This window comes from Polypterus senegalus, chromosome 9 (genome assembly GCF_016835505.1).
Source record: "Polypterus senegalus isolate Bchr_013 chromosome 9, ASM1683550v1, whole genome shotgun sequence".
Classification (NCBI taxonomy): domain Eukaryota; kingdom Metazoa; phylum Chordata; class Cladistia; order Polypteriformes; family Polypteridae; genus Polypterus; species Polypterus senegalus.
This window is the reverse complement of record NC_053162.1, coordinates 111,803,455-111,820,875: the sequence shown is the minus strand read 5'-3', so window position 1 is coordinate 111,820,875 and position 17,421 is coordinate 111,803,455. Positions and strand designations below refer to the sequence as shown.

The 17,421-nt window shown below is 41.5% G+C and overlaps 1 protein-coding gene across 2 annotated transcripts in view; it reads left to right on the top strand.

Annotated features, from left to right (window-relative positions):
- Positions 1–17,421, top strand: part of ankrd27 (ankyrin repeat domain 27 (VPS9 domain)) — a 668,625-nt gene that overhangs the window by 259,371 nt on the left and 391,833 nt on the right. For both annotated transcript variants that reach the window (XM_039763577.1, XM_039763578.1), the window contains exon 11: positions 14,023–14,101. In XM_039763577.1, the coding sequence (XP_039619511.1) occupies positions 14,023–14,101 (79 nt within the window). The remainder of the gene's footprint in view (positions 1–14,022; positions 14,102–17,421) is intronic.

Below are 17,421 nucleotides of genomic sequence, written 5' to 3'. Positions count from 1 at the left end.
TAGCACAAGCACAGCTGAGAAGCTTCGATGCATGTGCTCCATAACGCTAAAAATAATGCATTTAATCACACTTTGCATTACAAGCAAAGGGAGCTTTTGTCAATGCATGATTTCCTGGTACACCGATTACATTGATCAGCGCATCCCGATTCATGTTACCCTCGCACCACCTTAGTTTGAGAAGAAGTATGAAAAAATATGAGGTTTAACACAGAAAAACAGATCACCAATTCAAGCTTTATGAATAATCGATTCGCCATCAATAATTGTTTTGGTAAAGCCATCCTCCTTCCATTTTATAATTTTTCCGCCACTAGCCATGATTAAATGAACGGTAAAAAAGTAAGAGCGAAGCGAGGGTGACTTATTTAGGCAGGAATATATATGACAGCAACACTCATGACAATGTCAATCATGTTACGTTATTATTAAAATGTTTCCTTTTCTTTTTCATTACTTCTTTAACACACTACTTCTCCGCTGCGAGGCGCGGGTATTTTGCTATATATATAATATATGAATTACCTCCAAAGAGCTGAGACTTTTGATATCATGAACGTGTGTACAAAAGGGGTCTCCTGCCCAGCAAAAGTCGAGCAGCCAGCGCCGGCATAGCTGTGCCGCCTTTGAGACGCTGACTGCGCTTCTGCCTTAAGTCAAAGTGAGCACTTTTAATTTTTTTCTTCCTCCCCCTGCGCTATAGCCCAGACAAGTGCAAACACGGGACCCCTTTTCTACACCACGGCAAAATAATATTAAGGCGATTCACACTTTCTTTTGCACGTATACGATTATGAGGTCCTCCGCTCGGATTATGAAGACACGCACACGAGTGGAGGACTGACAATGCCATCACAGCCGATTAATGGCTGGGACGTCTCACCAGTCTACACAAGACCCACGCGACTGTCCCCAAAAGGTGATCATAACGCCAGCTTAACACATCTCTATACTATATAAAAGAAAAGGCAACTTTCCTTTCTTTACACCTTTTTTCCTTTTATTCCAAACCAAAGCCTTTCTCTCTTAACACTGCAGAGGACAAAAAAATAATTTTCTTTAATTGCCGGTAAGGCACATTACCAGAGGCACAAATTTGGACGTTCACATAGAAAATTTAATTTCTATACCACAGCCATCGTGTAGCGCCTTTCAAAGGGATCTACTACCGAGAGATGATCCATATACATTTTAGCTGCTGTTAGTTACTTACCTGTTATGTTACACAGTCTTTAAAATGTAGTTTACCCGCAACCACTCCAGTAGTGCTCAATGTACCTGTACTTCTTAAAACGTTAATGTTTTACTGTTTAATAACTTATAGACTATATTTTATTATTTTTCCCTTGCACTCAGTGACCAAAGCTATACACACACATATAGACACATACAAACATACACACAAGTATATGTATGTATATACACACATGGACAAAATTGTTGGTACCCTTCAGTCAATGAAAGAAAAACTCAAAATGGTCACAGAAATAACTTTAATCTGACAAAAGTAATAATAAATAAAAATTCTATGAAATGTAACTAATAAAAGTCAGACATTGCTTTTAAACCATGCTTCAACAGAATTAATAAAAAAAAAAAACTCATGAAACAGGCCTTGACAAAAATGATGGTACCCCTAGAAAAGACTGAAAATAATGTGACCAAAGGGACATGTTAATCCAAGGTGTGTCCACTAATTAGCATCACAGGTGTCTACAATCTTGTAATCAGTCAGTGGACCTATATATAGGGCTCCAGGTAGTCACTGTGTTGTTTGGTGACATGGTGTGTACCACACTCAACATGAACAAGAGGAAGCGAAGGAAAGAGTTGTCTCAGGAGATTAGAAAGAAAATTATAGACAAGCATGTCAAAGGTAAAGGCTATAAGACCATCTCGAAGCAGCTTGATGTTCCTGTGACTACAGTTGCAAATATTATTTCAGAAATTTAAGATCCATGGGACTGTAGCCAACCTCCCTGGACGTGGCCGCAGGAGGAAAATTGATGACAAATCAAAGAGACGGATAATACGAATGGTAACAAAAGAGCCCAGAAAAACTTCTAAAGAGATCCAAGGTGAACTTCAAGCTCAAGGAACATCAGTGTCAGATCGCACCATCCGTCATTGTTTGAGCCAAAGTGGACTTCATGGGAGACGACCAAGGAGGACACCATTGTTGAAAACAAATCATAAAAAAGCCAGACTGGAATTTGCCAAACTACATGTGGACAAGCCACAAAGATTCTGGGAGAATGTCCTATGGACAGATGAGACAAAATTGAACTTTTTGCCAAGGCACATCAGCTCTATGTTCACAGACGGAAAAATGAAGCATATCAAGAAAAGAACACTGTCCCTTCTGTGAAACATGGAGGAGGCTCTGTTATGTTCTGGGGCTGCTTTACTGCATCTGGCACAGGGTGTCTTGAATCTGTGCAGGGTACAATGAAATCTCAAGACTATCAAGGGATTCTAGAGAGAAATGTGCTGGCCAGTGTCAGAAAGCTTGGTCTCAGTCGCAGGTCATGGGTCTTGCAACAGGACAATGACCTAAAACACACAGCTAAAAACACCCAAGAATGGCTAAGAGGAAAATATTGGACTATTCTAAAGTGGCCTTCTATGAGCCCTGACCTCAATCCTAATGAGCATCTTTGGAAAGAGCTGAAACATGCCGTCTGGAAAAGGCACCCTTCAAACCTGAGACAACTGGAGCAGTTTGCTCATTAAGAGTGGGCCAAAATACCTGCTGAGAAGTGCAAAAGTCTCATTGACAGTTACAGGAATCGTTTGATTGCAGTGATTGCCTCAAAAGGTTGTGCAACAAAATATTAAGTTAGGGGTACCATCATTTTGTCCGGCCTGTTTCATGAGTTTATTTTTTAAATAATTCTGTTGAAGCATGGTTGAAAATCAATGTCTGACTTTCATTGGTTAAATTTCATAGAATTTTTATTTATTATTACTTTTGTCAGATTAAAGTTATTTCTGTGACCATTGTGAGTTTTTCTTTCATTGACTGAAGGGTACCAACAATTTTGTCCACGTGTGTGTATATATGTATGTATGTGTGTATATATATATATATATATATATATATATATATATATATATATATATATATATATATATATATATATATGTGTATATATATATATATATATATATATATATATGTGTATGTATATATACATACACATATATATATATATATACATATATATATATATATATATATATATATATATATATACATATACATATATACACACACACTTACATACATACATATACACATATATATAATTTCTGTGTGTGTATGTTTGTATGTGTGTGTGTATATATATATATATATATATATATATATATATATATATATATATATGTATATATATATATGTATATATTGTGGCAGTAGGGGTAGTAGTGCACCTCAACCTCAGGTACGACTCCTGACACCAGGTAACAGTCCAAGACCTTTTTATTTTTCCCACAGTGCACCAAGCACCTTCCACACTACAAATAAACACACTCTAAACAAACCACTACTATTAAACTCACAATAACCTCTCCTCCTCGCCCAGACACTTTGCTCCTCTCCCACCCAGCACAGCTCAGTGTCTGGACTGAGGCAGCGTCCTTTTATAGCCCCTGACCGAGGTGTTCCTGTCCCAGGAGTCCACAGTTCCCTACTCCTTCCGGGTCAGGCAATAAGTCCATTACTTCAACCCGGAGCACGCCATACCTTCCTGTCACGCGACCGTGACGTACTCCCGGTCATAAGGCACAACGGAGCCCATAAGTCCCCCACAGCGACTCCTGGTGGCCCAAGGTATCCAGCAGGGCTGTGAATAAACACCACAGAGTCCATAAGGCCCTGCTGGACCTCGGAGCACGATCCCGCTGTCTGGAGAGCTCCTCCTGTCGCCTGGGGTGCGGACCGGCCTCGGAAGCCGGCAGTCTTCCACAATATATATATGTATATATATATATGTATATGTATATATGTATATGTATATATATGTGTATATGTGTATATATATATATATATAGATATATATACTAATAAAAGGCAAAGCCCTCACTCACTCACTCAGTCACTGACTCACTCACTCACTCACTCACTGACTCATCACTAATTCTCCAACTTCCCGTGTGGGTGGAAGGCTGAAATTTGGCAGGTTCATTCCTTACAGCTTCCTTACAAAAGTTGGGCAGGTTTTATATCGAAATTCTACGCGTAATGGTCATAACTGGAAGCAGTTTTCTCCATTTACTGTAATGGAGTTGAGCTTCAACGCCGTGGGGGCGGAGGTTCGTGTGACATCATCACGCTTCCCACGTAATCACGCAGTACATAGAAAACCAGGAAGACCTCAAAAAAGCGCTCAAGAAAACATGCATTATATAATTGAGAAGGCAGCGAAACAATAAGAAGCGAAGCGAGTGACATATACAACCATATTCATGAGTTCTGCTACTCGGAAACAAAGCACGATGTAAACCTACACTTTAAATTAAGTTCATAGACAGGCTGCGCTGGCTTTGTAATTTAGTGCCTGCCCATATAAGGCCGTCCGTCAGCGGCAATCCAATAGCAAACTGCCACGGGTAAATATTCACGGGTGAAGGACTGTGCTTATGGAGAGGAAGATGAGATGGTCAGGGTGGTGTTTGACACAAACTCAGCGAAACTGCGAGAGAAAGTTTTAAGTGCCAGGACTAAGGTAACATTAAATACAGCCATGGACATAGCAGGAGATGGCACCAGCACAGCTGGGAACCTTCTATGCATGTACACCGAGTGGCTCACGTGAACTGACGCAGTGCACAGATAAAAGGAAACAGTTCCAAAGAGCTGAATAAAACCAATTACACAATTGAAAAGGCAGCAAAAAATATGAAGCGTCTCATACATACAAGCATATTCATAAATCCAACTACTGCGGAAACAAAGCACACGTTGGAAAAAGTCAATGTCCCGCTAAAGGAAGACAGTGTAAAAAAAACCCGTGCATGCAGTGTGTCAGATCCTACAAATACGAGCCTGATTGAAAGAAATAATGATAATCAAATTCTTGATGACAGCAACACTCAGTAACACTCACAAAACAAATACTGTATATTGACAGTCATGTTACGTTATTTTTAAAATGTTCCCTTTTCTTTTTCTAGCTTTTTAACACACTACTTCTCCTGCGATACGCGGGTATATATATATGTATATAACCCGATCTGCATACTCGAATAATGGATACTTTATTCGCCATCAATGATTGTTTTGGTAAAGCCATACTCAGTGTATTCATTAGATGAACGGTAAAAAAGTAAGGGCGAGGGGAGGATGACTAATTGAGGCATGCAGGCTATAGTGCGCGTCAACTTTATCTGAATTGCGCGATCACATTTGAAAAAATATATCTTTTCAAGTTCTATTTAGTCCATATGTGTCAAACTCAAGGGCGCAAGGCCACATCCGCCCGGCGTAATTATATCCGGCCCGCGAGATCATTTTATATACTGTATTATTGTTATTAAAGCTCGGGTATATGAAACGCTGGTGACACAATAAACTACAGATCCCATAATGCAGCGCTTCAGCTGCCTTGCCGAACACTTACTGCGTTAATCAAGTCTACCTTATGATGCTGCAAGTTATTGCGAAGCTAGAGTTATTGCGCACTGAGTTTGCACGGCGCTTTGGTGACTTTGAAGAACAAAAAAAGTCCGTCTACATGCGGCTCGAACCTTGTGCATGTTTGGTAGCACATATCTGTGTGAGAAGCTCTTCTCAGTGATAAAGACTAACAAAACAGCACACAGGAGTCACCTCACTGATGAGCACCTGCAATCCATCCTGAGAATCTCCACAACACAGAACCTCACACCAAACAGAAACGAACTTGTGGCCAAAAAAAGATGCCAGGCGTCCAGCTCTAAAATGACATATGAGCAAAGACAACTGAATGATTTGATTTCTTATTGCACGTAAGAGCGGGAGTCAACCGTTTTAACAAACAGCGTATTGCACTGATACTGAAATAGCTGTGTGTGTATATATGTAGATATGTATGTATATGTTTATATATGTGTGTGTGTATGTATGTATATATATATATATATATATGTATTTGTGTGTATATATGTGTGTGTATATATGTGTGTGTATATATGTAGATATATATGTATGTATATATGTGTATATGTATAGATATGTATATATATATATATATATGTTTATGTGTGTGTGTGTAAATAAATATATATATATATATATGACAACAACACTCATCACTCACAACAGTGACAAAACAATTACATTGACAATCAGGTTACGTTATTTTCAAAATATTTCCTTTTCTTTTCATTGCTTCTTTAACACACTACTTCTCCGCTGCGAAGCGCGGGTATTTTGCTAGTATATAATATAATTACAAAAGGCAAAGCCCTCACTGACTGACCGACTCACTCATCACTAATTCTCCAACTTCCCGTGTAGGTAGAAGGCTGAAATTTGGCAGGTTCATTCCTTACAGCTTACTTACAAAAGTTGGTCAGGTTTCATTTTGAAATTCTACACATAATGGTCATAACTGGAACCTATTTTTTCATCCATATACTGTAATAGACTGCAGCTCGATCGCCGTGGAAGGCGGAGTTGCGTGTCGCATCATGACGCCTCCCACATAATTGAGTGCCTGCCCATATAAGGTAAATACTCGTGGGTGAAGGACTGTGCTTAGCATATTCATAAGTAAAAATATCTGAATCACAAACTGATGTTAATTATATTTTCTCCATGAATACTTATTAAATAATTGCAAATAGTCTGTCCGCTTCCTTTCATAGCTTTTCTGATGGTTATGCTGCTTCCAGGCATGTATTTTCGTATTAAAGCATTTAACCAATCACTTTCAGCCATCATTTGTTGCCAGGCAGAGAGGACTTTAAAATCCGTTGTGCAGGCACTCTAACAGAGAATAAATATCGATTAACCTGTTGCTTCAACCAATCAGATTTTGAGTTGGTGTTAGTACGGCCCTCTAGCAGGGGTACGGCGACGTCACCGTATTCAGACACATTGATTGTATAGAAGCTGCAAGTTCGATTTTCAGCATTAGCTTCGATGGCGATCGAAAGGGACTTTTTGATGGAACTGAGGCGCACAGATAATCCGTACGACAGAGTGATTGAACTGTTTTTGAGGAAAGAGAGGAGTATGGATTTTGTTTACAAATAATCCGAATTTTTGTGAGTAAAATGTTGCGATTCTATCTGCAATGCAGCAGCTCTTTATACTGTATTTCTGCATATTAAGATGGTTTTTATAACCATAAAGTAGTTTTTGAGGGGCGGGTTGATTCAAACGGAGCAGTACTGAAGGCCTAGGTGTGAGATGCACAGTCTGCTAATGGACCAGATGATATGTAAATTTAAAGATCATTACAACCTGAAAATAAACAAAACTCTAGAGAGGCCCATGATTAAATGAACGGTAAAAAAGTAAGAGCGAAGCGACGGTGACTTACTGAGGCAGGCAGGCCAGAGTACATTAGCACGGGGCTCGATGTAGTGCGCGTTAAATCAATCTAAAATGTGCGCTCCGATTCGAAAAAATCTATCTTTTCAAGTTCTATTTGGATATAAGTAGGTTCTATTTAGTCGACAGAAATATCTTTGGTAGGAATGTAAGTTGAATTTCGTCTTTACATTTCTATGGTGAAGAAAAATTTATGCAGTGATGACTAAATTTAACTTACACTCCTACCAAAGATATTTCTTTCGACTAAATAAAAATTACTTATATTTAAAAATTAAATAGAACTTGAACAGATACGATAGTTCAAAGCCCACGCAGCACTACGTGCACATAAGAGCGGAAGTCATCCGTTTTAACAAGCAGCGTATTGCACTGATACGAAATATCCTGCCCATTTATTTATTTAGGAATTGATAGATAAATTAAGAATTTGTACAAATAATGTATTTCTGTTTTCTTCCTCGATGGATTCTGGCACGCCCAGCAACAGCTTTTCGCACCCCGGCCCGGACACAGACAGGCGGACATGTTGTTTTTCAGCCACCACACGTTTATTTACAATATTTACAATTATGAAATTGGTCACACAGACCTAGTTCAGTGCACAAACAAACCCCCAAACACAGTCCTGGTCACTCAATTCCTTTTCTTCGGGCCGCCTCCACAACTCTCCTGAGCTTTGTCCTTCCACTTCCCGACTCCAGCCTTGAATGAAGGTAGACGGCCCCTTTTATACAGGACCAGGATGAGCCCCAGGTGTTCCCGGCATTCCTCCTCTAGCCACGCCACAGCGTGGCGGAAGTGCCGGATCTCCTCCCGGCAGCTCTCCGGGCGCTGTCCTAATTCTTCCCCCCAGCACGTCCTGGTGTGGTGGAAGTGCTGGGGTAACAGGTTCCCAAGGCATTGGGGCGCCTCCTGGTGGTGACCACGAGCCCCTACAGGGTGGAGCTTCCATGCCCTGTACCCGTGGCCCCCAAAGTAATCAGGAAGGCGACCCCCACGTGATCCAGGGTGGGTACAGACCCATATCCGGTCCCTCATGGTCCATAGCATCCCTGACACTATATATATATATATATATATATATATATATATGTATATGTGTGTATCTATGTATGTTTATGTATATGTATATATATATATATATAATATATATATGTGATGTGTATATGTATATTGTCGCAAGAATAACCAAGAGACATTGGGAAGGTTTAGGGCGGCCACCCATATAATATTTCCCGCTTGCTGAATCTATCAAAAGACAAAGACATGTTCACACAACTGAGTCCAAAACAGAACTGAGTATCATCTTTAAGATGGTGTTTTTAAACCCTCACGGGGGAAGTGATCTCATTAGGACTGGAACCAGAATTGATGTTATTGGCTACCCTAAAACAGATCGGGATTTCCCGAGAATGGTCTGTAAGGAATTGGGAGAGAGAATTAGTGCACTTTGGCACCCCCAGGTCCGGCATGGAACTATGTTTATTCAAGCCCTTTGGTTGTCCCCTAAACACGCGAGTGTGACAGGACCCCCCTCAGCCTGGACCCGCCAGGTCGGGCGTCCTGCACCGAGAGGTTGTAAATGCAAGACAGACAATTGGCATTGGTGTGGAGAGAGCCCTTCTGATGAATGGGTGAGAAATTTTAAGGCTGCATGTCAAGGAACCACCTAGTGAACCAAGGTTTGGACTATAGAGCCATCCACTGTAAAGGTACATGGTCCATAACAAATGTAAACTCCCAACCCAGGACGTAGTACCTGAACTGTGTAATCGCCCACTTGATCGCAAGAGCCTCTCTTTCTGTCGCCGCAATCCTGGTCTCCTGATCCAGCAGTTTGCGGCTTAGGAACATGACAGTGTGTTGAGCACCATCGACGCTTTGGCTCATAACTGCTCCTAGGCATGTGTCTGAAGCGTCCGTCCTGCGAGTGAATGGAAGGGCAAAGTTATTTGCTTTCAAAATAGGTGCTGACATCAGGGCCCGCTTTAAGTCACCAAATGCAGATTTCTGTCACATCAGACCATACCTCAGTGTTGGGGGCCGCCTTCTTTGTTAAATTACTCAAGGGCGCCGCTCTCTCCAAAAACAAGGCACAAATTAGTGGTAGTACCCAGCTAAGCCAAGAAATGCTTGGACCTGCTGCTTGGTTTGTGGACGAGACAATTTCAAAATGGCATCTATTTTAGACCTCAGTGGCTTCACAGTACCACGATCCACCAGGTAGCCTAAGTATTTGGCTTCCTTCAACCAAAAAAAACATTTTTTGGTTTAATCCAGAGACTGGCCTCACCGATCGTCTGTAATACCTCTTGGACATGCTGTAGGTGTTCATTCCACATGCTGGAATAGATGACAATGTCATCTATTTAGGCAGAAGTACACGAGTTATGGGGGCGTAGCACTTTGTCCACCAGACGCTGGAAAGTCGCTGGAGCCCCATGTAACCCTAATGGAAGGACACGATACTGCCAGTGTCCACTGGGTGTGCTAAACACAGTCTTGACCATTGCGGAGTCATTTAAAGGAACCTGCCAGTACCTCTTGCTCATGTCAAGTGTGGTCAAGTGTTCCGCTTGTCCCAGCCTCTCAAGGAGGTCGTCCACTCGAGGCATTAGCGTCAGTTTGCCCAGAGGGGACTGGGCGGTATCATGGTCTGGAATCCCTACAGATTTTATTTTTTCTCCAGCCGTCTGGAGTTTTTGTTTTTTCTGTCCCCCCTGGCCATTGAACCTTACTCTTATTCGATGTTAATGTTGATTTATTTTTTATAATTATGTCTTTCATTTTTCTATTCTTTAATATGTTAAGCACTTTGAGCTACTGTTTGTATGAAAATGTGCTATATAAATAAATGTTGTTGTTGTTGTAGTTTGGTAATCCTGATTAAGTTGAATAAAATCGTTGCAAAACCTCCAACTCCCATCGGGCTTAGAAGCCAAGACTATTGGACTGGACCAGGGACTATATCTCTCTTGTATATACGACTCCTAATTCCAGCATGTGCTTGATTTCAAGTTCCACTTCGGTCTTCTTTGCCTTGGCACGACGATAGGGGCGCTCTTGGACTATAACCCTGGGTTCGGTCACAATGTCTTGTGCAATCAGATCGGTACTTCTGGGTTTTTCGTCTACCACCTCTGGGATGGACAAGATAACTGCTCCGAGTTCTCGTCTCTGTTGAGTGTTTAAGTTAGAGCCAATGTTAAGGGTGTTGGTCTGAAGAAAGATTAAGTGGGGCTGGCTGAAGGAGGGATCGGGATTCCTTTCCTTCCACAGTTTCAGCATATTCACATGATATGCCTGCTCGTTCAGGCGACGATTGGGCTGTTTCACCAAATAGTCGACGAGCCCATTCCTCTCCTTAACCTCATATGGTCCCTGCCAATTGGAACACCTGGAGCATTGTGGCACAGTCTTAATAGCGGGCCTCTGCTGCTTGCGCCTCCTCCATGTGACTTTTTAGGATTGGTCGAATTTTCCCAAATCTATCTCATAACTGCGCAATATATTCTAAAATTTTAGTTAAAGGAAGAGCCTCTTCTTCCCACTCTTCTTTCAAAATGTCCAATATGCCCCAGGGTTGTTGTCCATATAATTATTCAAATGGTGATAACCCCATTGAGGCTTGAGGGACTTCCCTGTAGGCAAAGAGTACGAGGGGGAGGAGTTGATCCCAATTCCTACCGTCCATGCTTGACCCTCTTGCAGAGCATCTGTTTGAGAGTCTAATTAAATCTCTCAACTAGACTGTCAGTTTGAGGATGATACACCATGGTCTTTAGATGATTTATTTTAAGTAACTTGGCTGTCTTCCCTTAATCTCTCTAAGGTAAATGGCGTCCCATCCGTAAGGACTTCCTTATGGATACAGAATCGGGATAAGACCCCTACCAGTTCCTGTGCTATGGTTTTGGAATTAGCTGAGTGCAACGGAGCAGCTTCTGGATATCGGGTTGCATAATTCATGAGGACTAATATATATTTATGTCGTCGGGCTGAGGGTTCCAAGGGTCCTACGATCTTGACCCCTATTTTCTCAAATGGGACATCAATTATGGGAAGGGGAACGAGACAAGCATGGTCCCTCCTAGGAATTTGCCACAGTTGACACTCTGAGCAAGAGATACAAAAGTTGTAAACCTCCTCGTTAATTCCTGGCCAATAAAATTGGGCCTCCTTGGAAGTGGGTGTGTACTAATATACAAATCTGCCCACCGGAAGGTTCGTGGAATCAGCAACAACTTCCGTACCTCCCCATCATGTTCTCTGACCCAAAATACCAAATCATTTTCAATGACAAAATAGGGACCCTGTGGCATGGGCTGATTGGTGCGTTGGGCATTGACTGTTTCCACTGCATTCTTTGCAAACTTCAGGGAGTCATCATTCCATTGCTCCATTTTAAACGAGGTAGGCGTTTGTCTAAATTGAAAACCTAGATCAGAGGGAGGGTGTGGTCTGACCTCAAGGGGCGGGGAATCAGCCCGACATGGCTCACTCTGTTAACGTCATGGGTTGCGACGGACCAGGAAGCTTCCCACACCATTCTCCGCCAGCTGAGTACACAGCGTGGAGACAACCTGCAAGTTATTATTCCCGTCTGTTACTAGGCCCAAATTAGTATCGGGAGTGAGTAGTACTTCACCGTTTTTAATATAAGAGCAGTCCCGCCCTAGAATCACAGCAAAAGGGGACTTCAGGAGAACCGCTACAGGGATGTTTTTTACCAGACCTCCTTGGCTGATGAAACATTGGGTGGTTTTATAGTACCGGATATCTCAGTGTTCACAGGTTATACTGGTCTTTACATTTATCCATTGTCACGGCAGTACGTAACAGCGGTCAACAATGGAAATGTTGCTGCCAGAGTCAAATAGGGCTTCCACTTTGAATCCATTAACAATTACCACTCCCGTATGAGGCATTGATAGGGGTTTTGAAAGTATGCACAATCCATCTCCCCCTCTCCGCTTACATCCCGCCTCATCCCCAAGTTAACGGCATGCCCGTGAACCCAGGAACTCAGGCCTAAACTCCAGCTTGTATCGCGGGAGCAGTTCATCAGGGACATAACCTCCATGGCTTCCGCTAAAGGACCGTTCTGCTCTCCCAGACTGTAAGGTTGTCCTGGTGGTTTCTAGGAGCCTGATGAGCTCATGCATATTAGTGAATTCCCCCCAGACCGGCTGGATGATATGCTCAGGTATTTTATTAAAAAAAATAAAGCAGGCCACCTTTTTATTATTTGAAAGGTGAAGCATTCAGGGGGATTCAACCACTCTTTCCCAAAGAGCATCCACCTGCTTTTGGGTAGATCTCTCGGGATCTATTTTTCAGGTCTGCAAACACCTCACCTGCTGGTCTGGGGAATCCCCACCCTTGTCTGGGGCCTTGATCCTGGTGGGGAGGACAATCCTCTCGTCCAAGAGGGCATAATAAGTCCCTGTCGCTCCCCCCAGAGAGACCAGCCCAGTTCCATATGTCCCCTCAACACTCTCCTTAAGCATTCTATGTGGCCCGGAACTAGACAAAGGAAGCAGAGTCTGCACCGGTTCTTTCCGCAATGCGGGAGAACCGCCTACCCGGAAACTCGGCCTCGGTACTCTCCTACCTGTTCATAAGTCAGATTCGATCCTGTTTTCTTCTGGGATTCTTCCATCTTGTCGACTACACCACTGTCACAAGAATAACTAAGAGACATTGGGAAGGTTTGGGGCAGCCACCTGTATGTAATATTTCCCAGCTGCAAAATGTGTCAAAAGACAAAGGCATGTTCACACAACTGAGTCCAAAATTAGATCTGAGTGTCATCTTTAAGATGGGGGCTTTTAAACCCTCATGGGTGAAGTGATGTCATCAGGACCGGAACCAGAATTGCTGTCATTGGCTACCCCAAAACAGGGCGGGATTTCCCGAGAATGGTCTCGAAGGAATTGAGAGAGAGAATTAGCGCACTTCGCCACCCCCTGGTCCGGTGTGGAACTACATTTATTCAGGCCCTTTGGTTGTCCCCTAAACACGTGTATGTGACAATATGTATATGTATATAGAAGCCATTAAAAAGGCTAAGAAAATGTTAGGTTGTATAGCGTGTAGTGTAGTCAGTCCAAGGAGGTTATGCTATGCTATGGAAATTTTATCACACACTGATTAGACCTTATTTGGAATATTGTGTGTTGTTTTGGTCTTGGGCTACAATAAGGACATCACAGTGCTAGTGAAAGTCCAGAGAATAGTGACTAGGCTAATCCCAGGGCTACTGGGGATGAGTTATGAGGAAGTATGAAAAGAGCTGAACTTTTTCGGTTTAAGCAAAAAAAGATTAAGACATCAATTATGGTTATTCAAAACTGTATTTTGGTCATTCAGATTTGAAAGTGGTAGGCCTACCTCATTGAAGTACAATTTTGCAACATTTTTTTAAATTAGGTTCTAACAAGTACTGTTCTGAGGTTTTGTTTTTTTTGTTTCAGTTAACATTGAAGGCATGTGTGCAGATGATCTTCTGTCTGTTCTCTTGTATTTACTGGTGAAAACGGAGCTACCAAATTGGTATGTAGTTCTTGTTTTTTTTTAGAGTGTTTGCTTAACTTATTTTCTCTTTTCAACATAGTGACTCCTCATTTAAACTTGATATCTCATTATTAGAACTTTAATTTTAAAAGCTACAACTTCTACTTTGAAGATTATTTGGGTAATATGTCACATGATTAGACAGTTTCAGAGAAAGGACATAAAGAGCTGCAGCATTTTGAAAACTACATGCTTAGATTAGTTAGATTTACTTTTTTTGGTTATGTGTTTTCTTGGTGTTGTCACTTTTGTTCTTTTTTTCTAGATGTGTGTGACGATGCAGGTTCTACTTCATACTCCCATCTCTGTTTTGGGAGCTCATGAACCTGACAACGTTGATAATGTAACCGGATGAGCTGGACAGTGTGGACACAATGAAGCAAAGGGATGGTGCTATGTGCATACATGCTTTTATTAAATACAATCAAAAGTAAAACCAGTGTCTAAAGTGTAGTGCAATTAAAATATCAATAAATAAATAATCTGTTAAAAACCAGTAAAAAAGTGGAGGCTAAAATCCAAAATAGATCTTTTAAAAACCGAAGTTAAAACAATGGCTGGAAGCAGTCCTTTTTAAAACATAACTCAGTACTTTCTTTCTAATGGTGGCTACCCTCCTTTTCTAATCCAGGCCATGCACCAGGGGAATCACCCTACCTGCAGCTGACCACCTTCTAGTCTGTAGCTCTGTGGTCCCTGGCTCCGTAGGACTCTCCAGACTATGTCGTGGGTTCCCCAGCAATGAGGACGCTCAAACTGGGGCCGCCACCTCCAAAGCCTCCTGATTCCCACTACCTTTTGCTGCTAGCCAACCACCTTCTGGTCACTCCTGCTCTTTCAAAGCGCTCAGCAGGAGCCACCACTTCTAGCTGACCCCTAGTGTTGGCCTAACACTCCTGAGGGGCTCTCCTTCCAGCTGCCTGCTCTCTCTAGCGAGCCAGCCTTCACCTGCTCCCTCGCTCACACATGCACGCAACGGCTTTCAGCTTGCTGCCGCCTTCTTCTCCCTTAACCTCCATTCACTTTACCCTTTCAGTTTCTCTTCTCCCCCTCCACACTCGCGCTCCTACTATATATAATGGGGACATGGCTCAGGTGTGGCAATAAACAGCTCCCGGCATCAATTACAGATGTGGACAATTCTTAACCTGTGCAGATAAGCAAGGAAATGCTCGCCTCACGTAGCGTCTGAGAACTGCTCCGGTCACACTACCACACCACCTCTATTAGCCATGAGTGTGGCAATTATCTATTTAAAAACTGGGCTTTTCTTCTGAGCTGCGAACCCGCTATACCACAATGTGCAAATCACAAGTATTTTTTCTGAGTCTCAAGGCCCTTAGTTAACATGTATATGTGCAAAGTTAAATGAGTGACTGACTTACCAACAAAAACACTGTTTCCTAAAAAAGCTGAAATTTGTCATGATGGTGCATCTTTGGACAGTAGATATCCTTTAAAGAAAGGACATTTCAATATATCAATATTTAGGGGAAAACCCCTCCACAGTTTTAAAAAAAAAAAAATCCTAAATACTCTAAAATCTAAAAGACACTTTAATTAATTTTATTGAAATATGGTGACATTATAGAAAAAAGAAAATTAGCCAACACATTTGTTTCTTGTTTGTTAATTTTTGCCCTTAATAATGCTTTAGTGAGTGGGACATTCTAATGTACTGTATCTTCTTTTCGCAATTAATGTACTGTATCTTCTTTTCGCAACAGTGCTGATAGCAATTGCATAAAGAAGTGCAGCATTGTGGTTTATGCAAATAAAAGGTGCCTACAAAGCAAGTGAAAGGAAGAAAGTGTGCTATAAAGCTTAAGTGCTTACATCACTGATATATAGATAGATATATAGATATATATATATATAGATACTGTATATATAGATATATATATATATATATATATATATATATATCTATACTAATAAAAGGCAAAGCCCTCACTCACTCACTCACTCACTCATCACTAATTCTCCAACTTCCCGTGTAGGTAGAAGGCTGAAATTTGGCAGGCTCATTCCTTACAGCTTACTTACAAAAGTTGGGCAGGTTTCATTTCGAAATTCTACGCCTAATGGTCATAACTGGAAGGTATTTTTCTCCATTAACTGTAATGGAGTTGAGCTGGAAGGGCGGAGTTTTGTGTGACATCATCACGCCTCCCACGTAATCACGTGAACTGATTGTCAACGCAGTGCGTAGAAAACCAGGAAGACCTGCAAAAGCGCTTAAGAAAACATGCATTATATAATTGAGAAGGCAGCGAAAAACAATAAGAAGCGGCGAGTGACATATACTACCATATTCATGAGTGTTGCTGCCTCGGAAAGAAAGCAAGGTGTAAACCTAAACTTTAAATTAAGTTCATAGACAGGCTACGCTGGCGCTTCACATGCCCACAGGTAATGCGGGATACAAGTTTAATGAGAGGACGCAGGATATAAACGAGAGTTTGGATCACTTTGTAACTAAGTTAAAATTGTAGGTGAAGGGGTGTGCTTATGCAAATTCCGAGAGACTGTGTTTGTGGGGATTGACAGTTAAGGCGGTGGGGAGTCACGTCATCATCTCCCTCCCATTCATCTAATTTCGGTCTGAGCTGAGCTCAGGCTAATGCCGTCTTCGAAGCAACTTTGTCAGACTGCCACCAAATACTCACAGAAAAATCCACAAGTTAATACACACGCTGTCTCTATAGAGTTTCTCCACACTGAATCCTCCAGGCACTACTTACAAAAGGTCACATTGACAATCGTGTTACGTTATTTTTAAAATCTTTCCTTTTCTTAGCACAAGCACAGCTGAGAAGCTTCGATGCATGTGCTCCATAACGCGTTAAAAAATAATGCATTTAATCACACTTTGCATTACAAGCAAAGGGAGCTTTGTCAATGCATGATTTCCTGGTACTGTACACGATTACATTGATCAGCGCATCCTGATTCATTTTACCCTCGCACCACCTTAGTTTGAGAAGAAGTCTGAAAAATATGAGGTTAACACAGAAAAACATCACCAATTCAAGCTTTATGAATAATCGATTCGCCATCAATAATTGTTTTGGTAAAGCCATCCTCCTTCCATTTTATAATTTTTCCGCCAATAGCCATGATTAAATGAACGGTAAATAAAGTAAGAGCAAAGCGAGGGTGACTTATTTAGGCAGGCATATATATGACAGCAACACTCATGACAATGTCAATCATGTTACGCTATTATTAAAATGTTTCCTTTTCTTTTCATTACTTCTTTAACACACTACTTCTCCGCTGTAGACGCTGGATTTTGC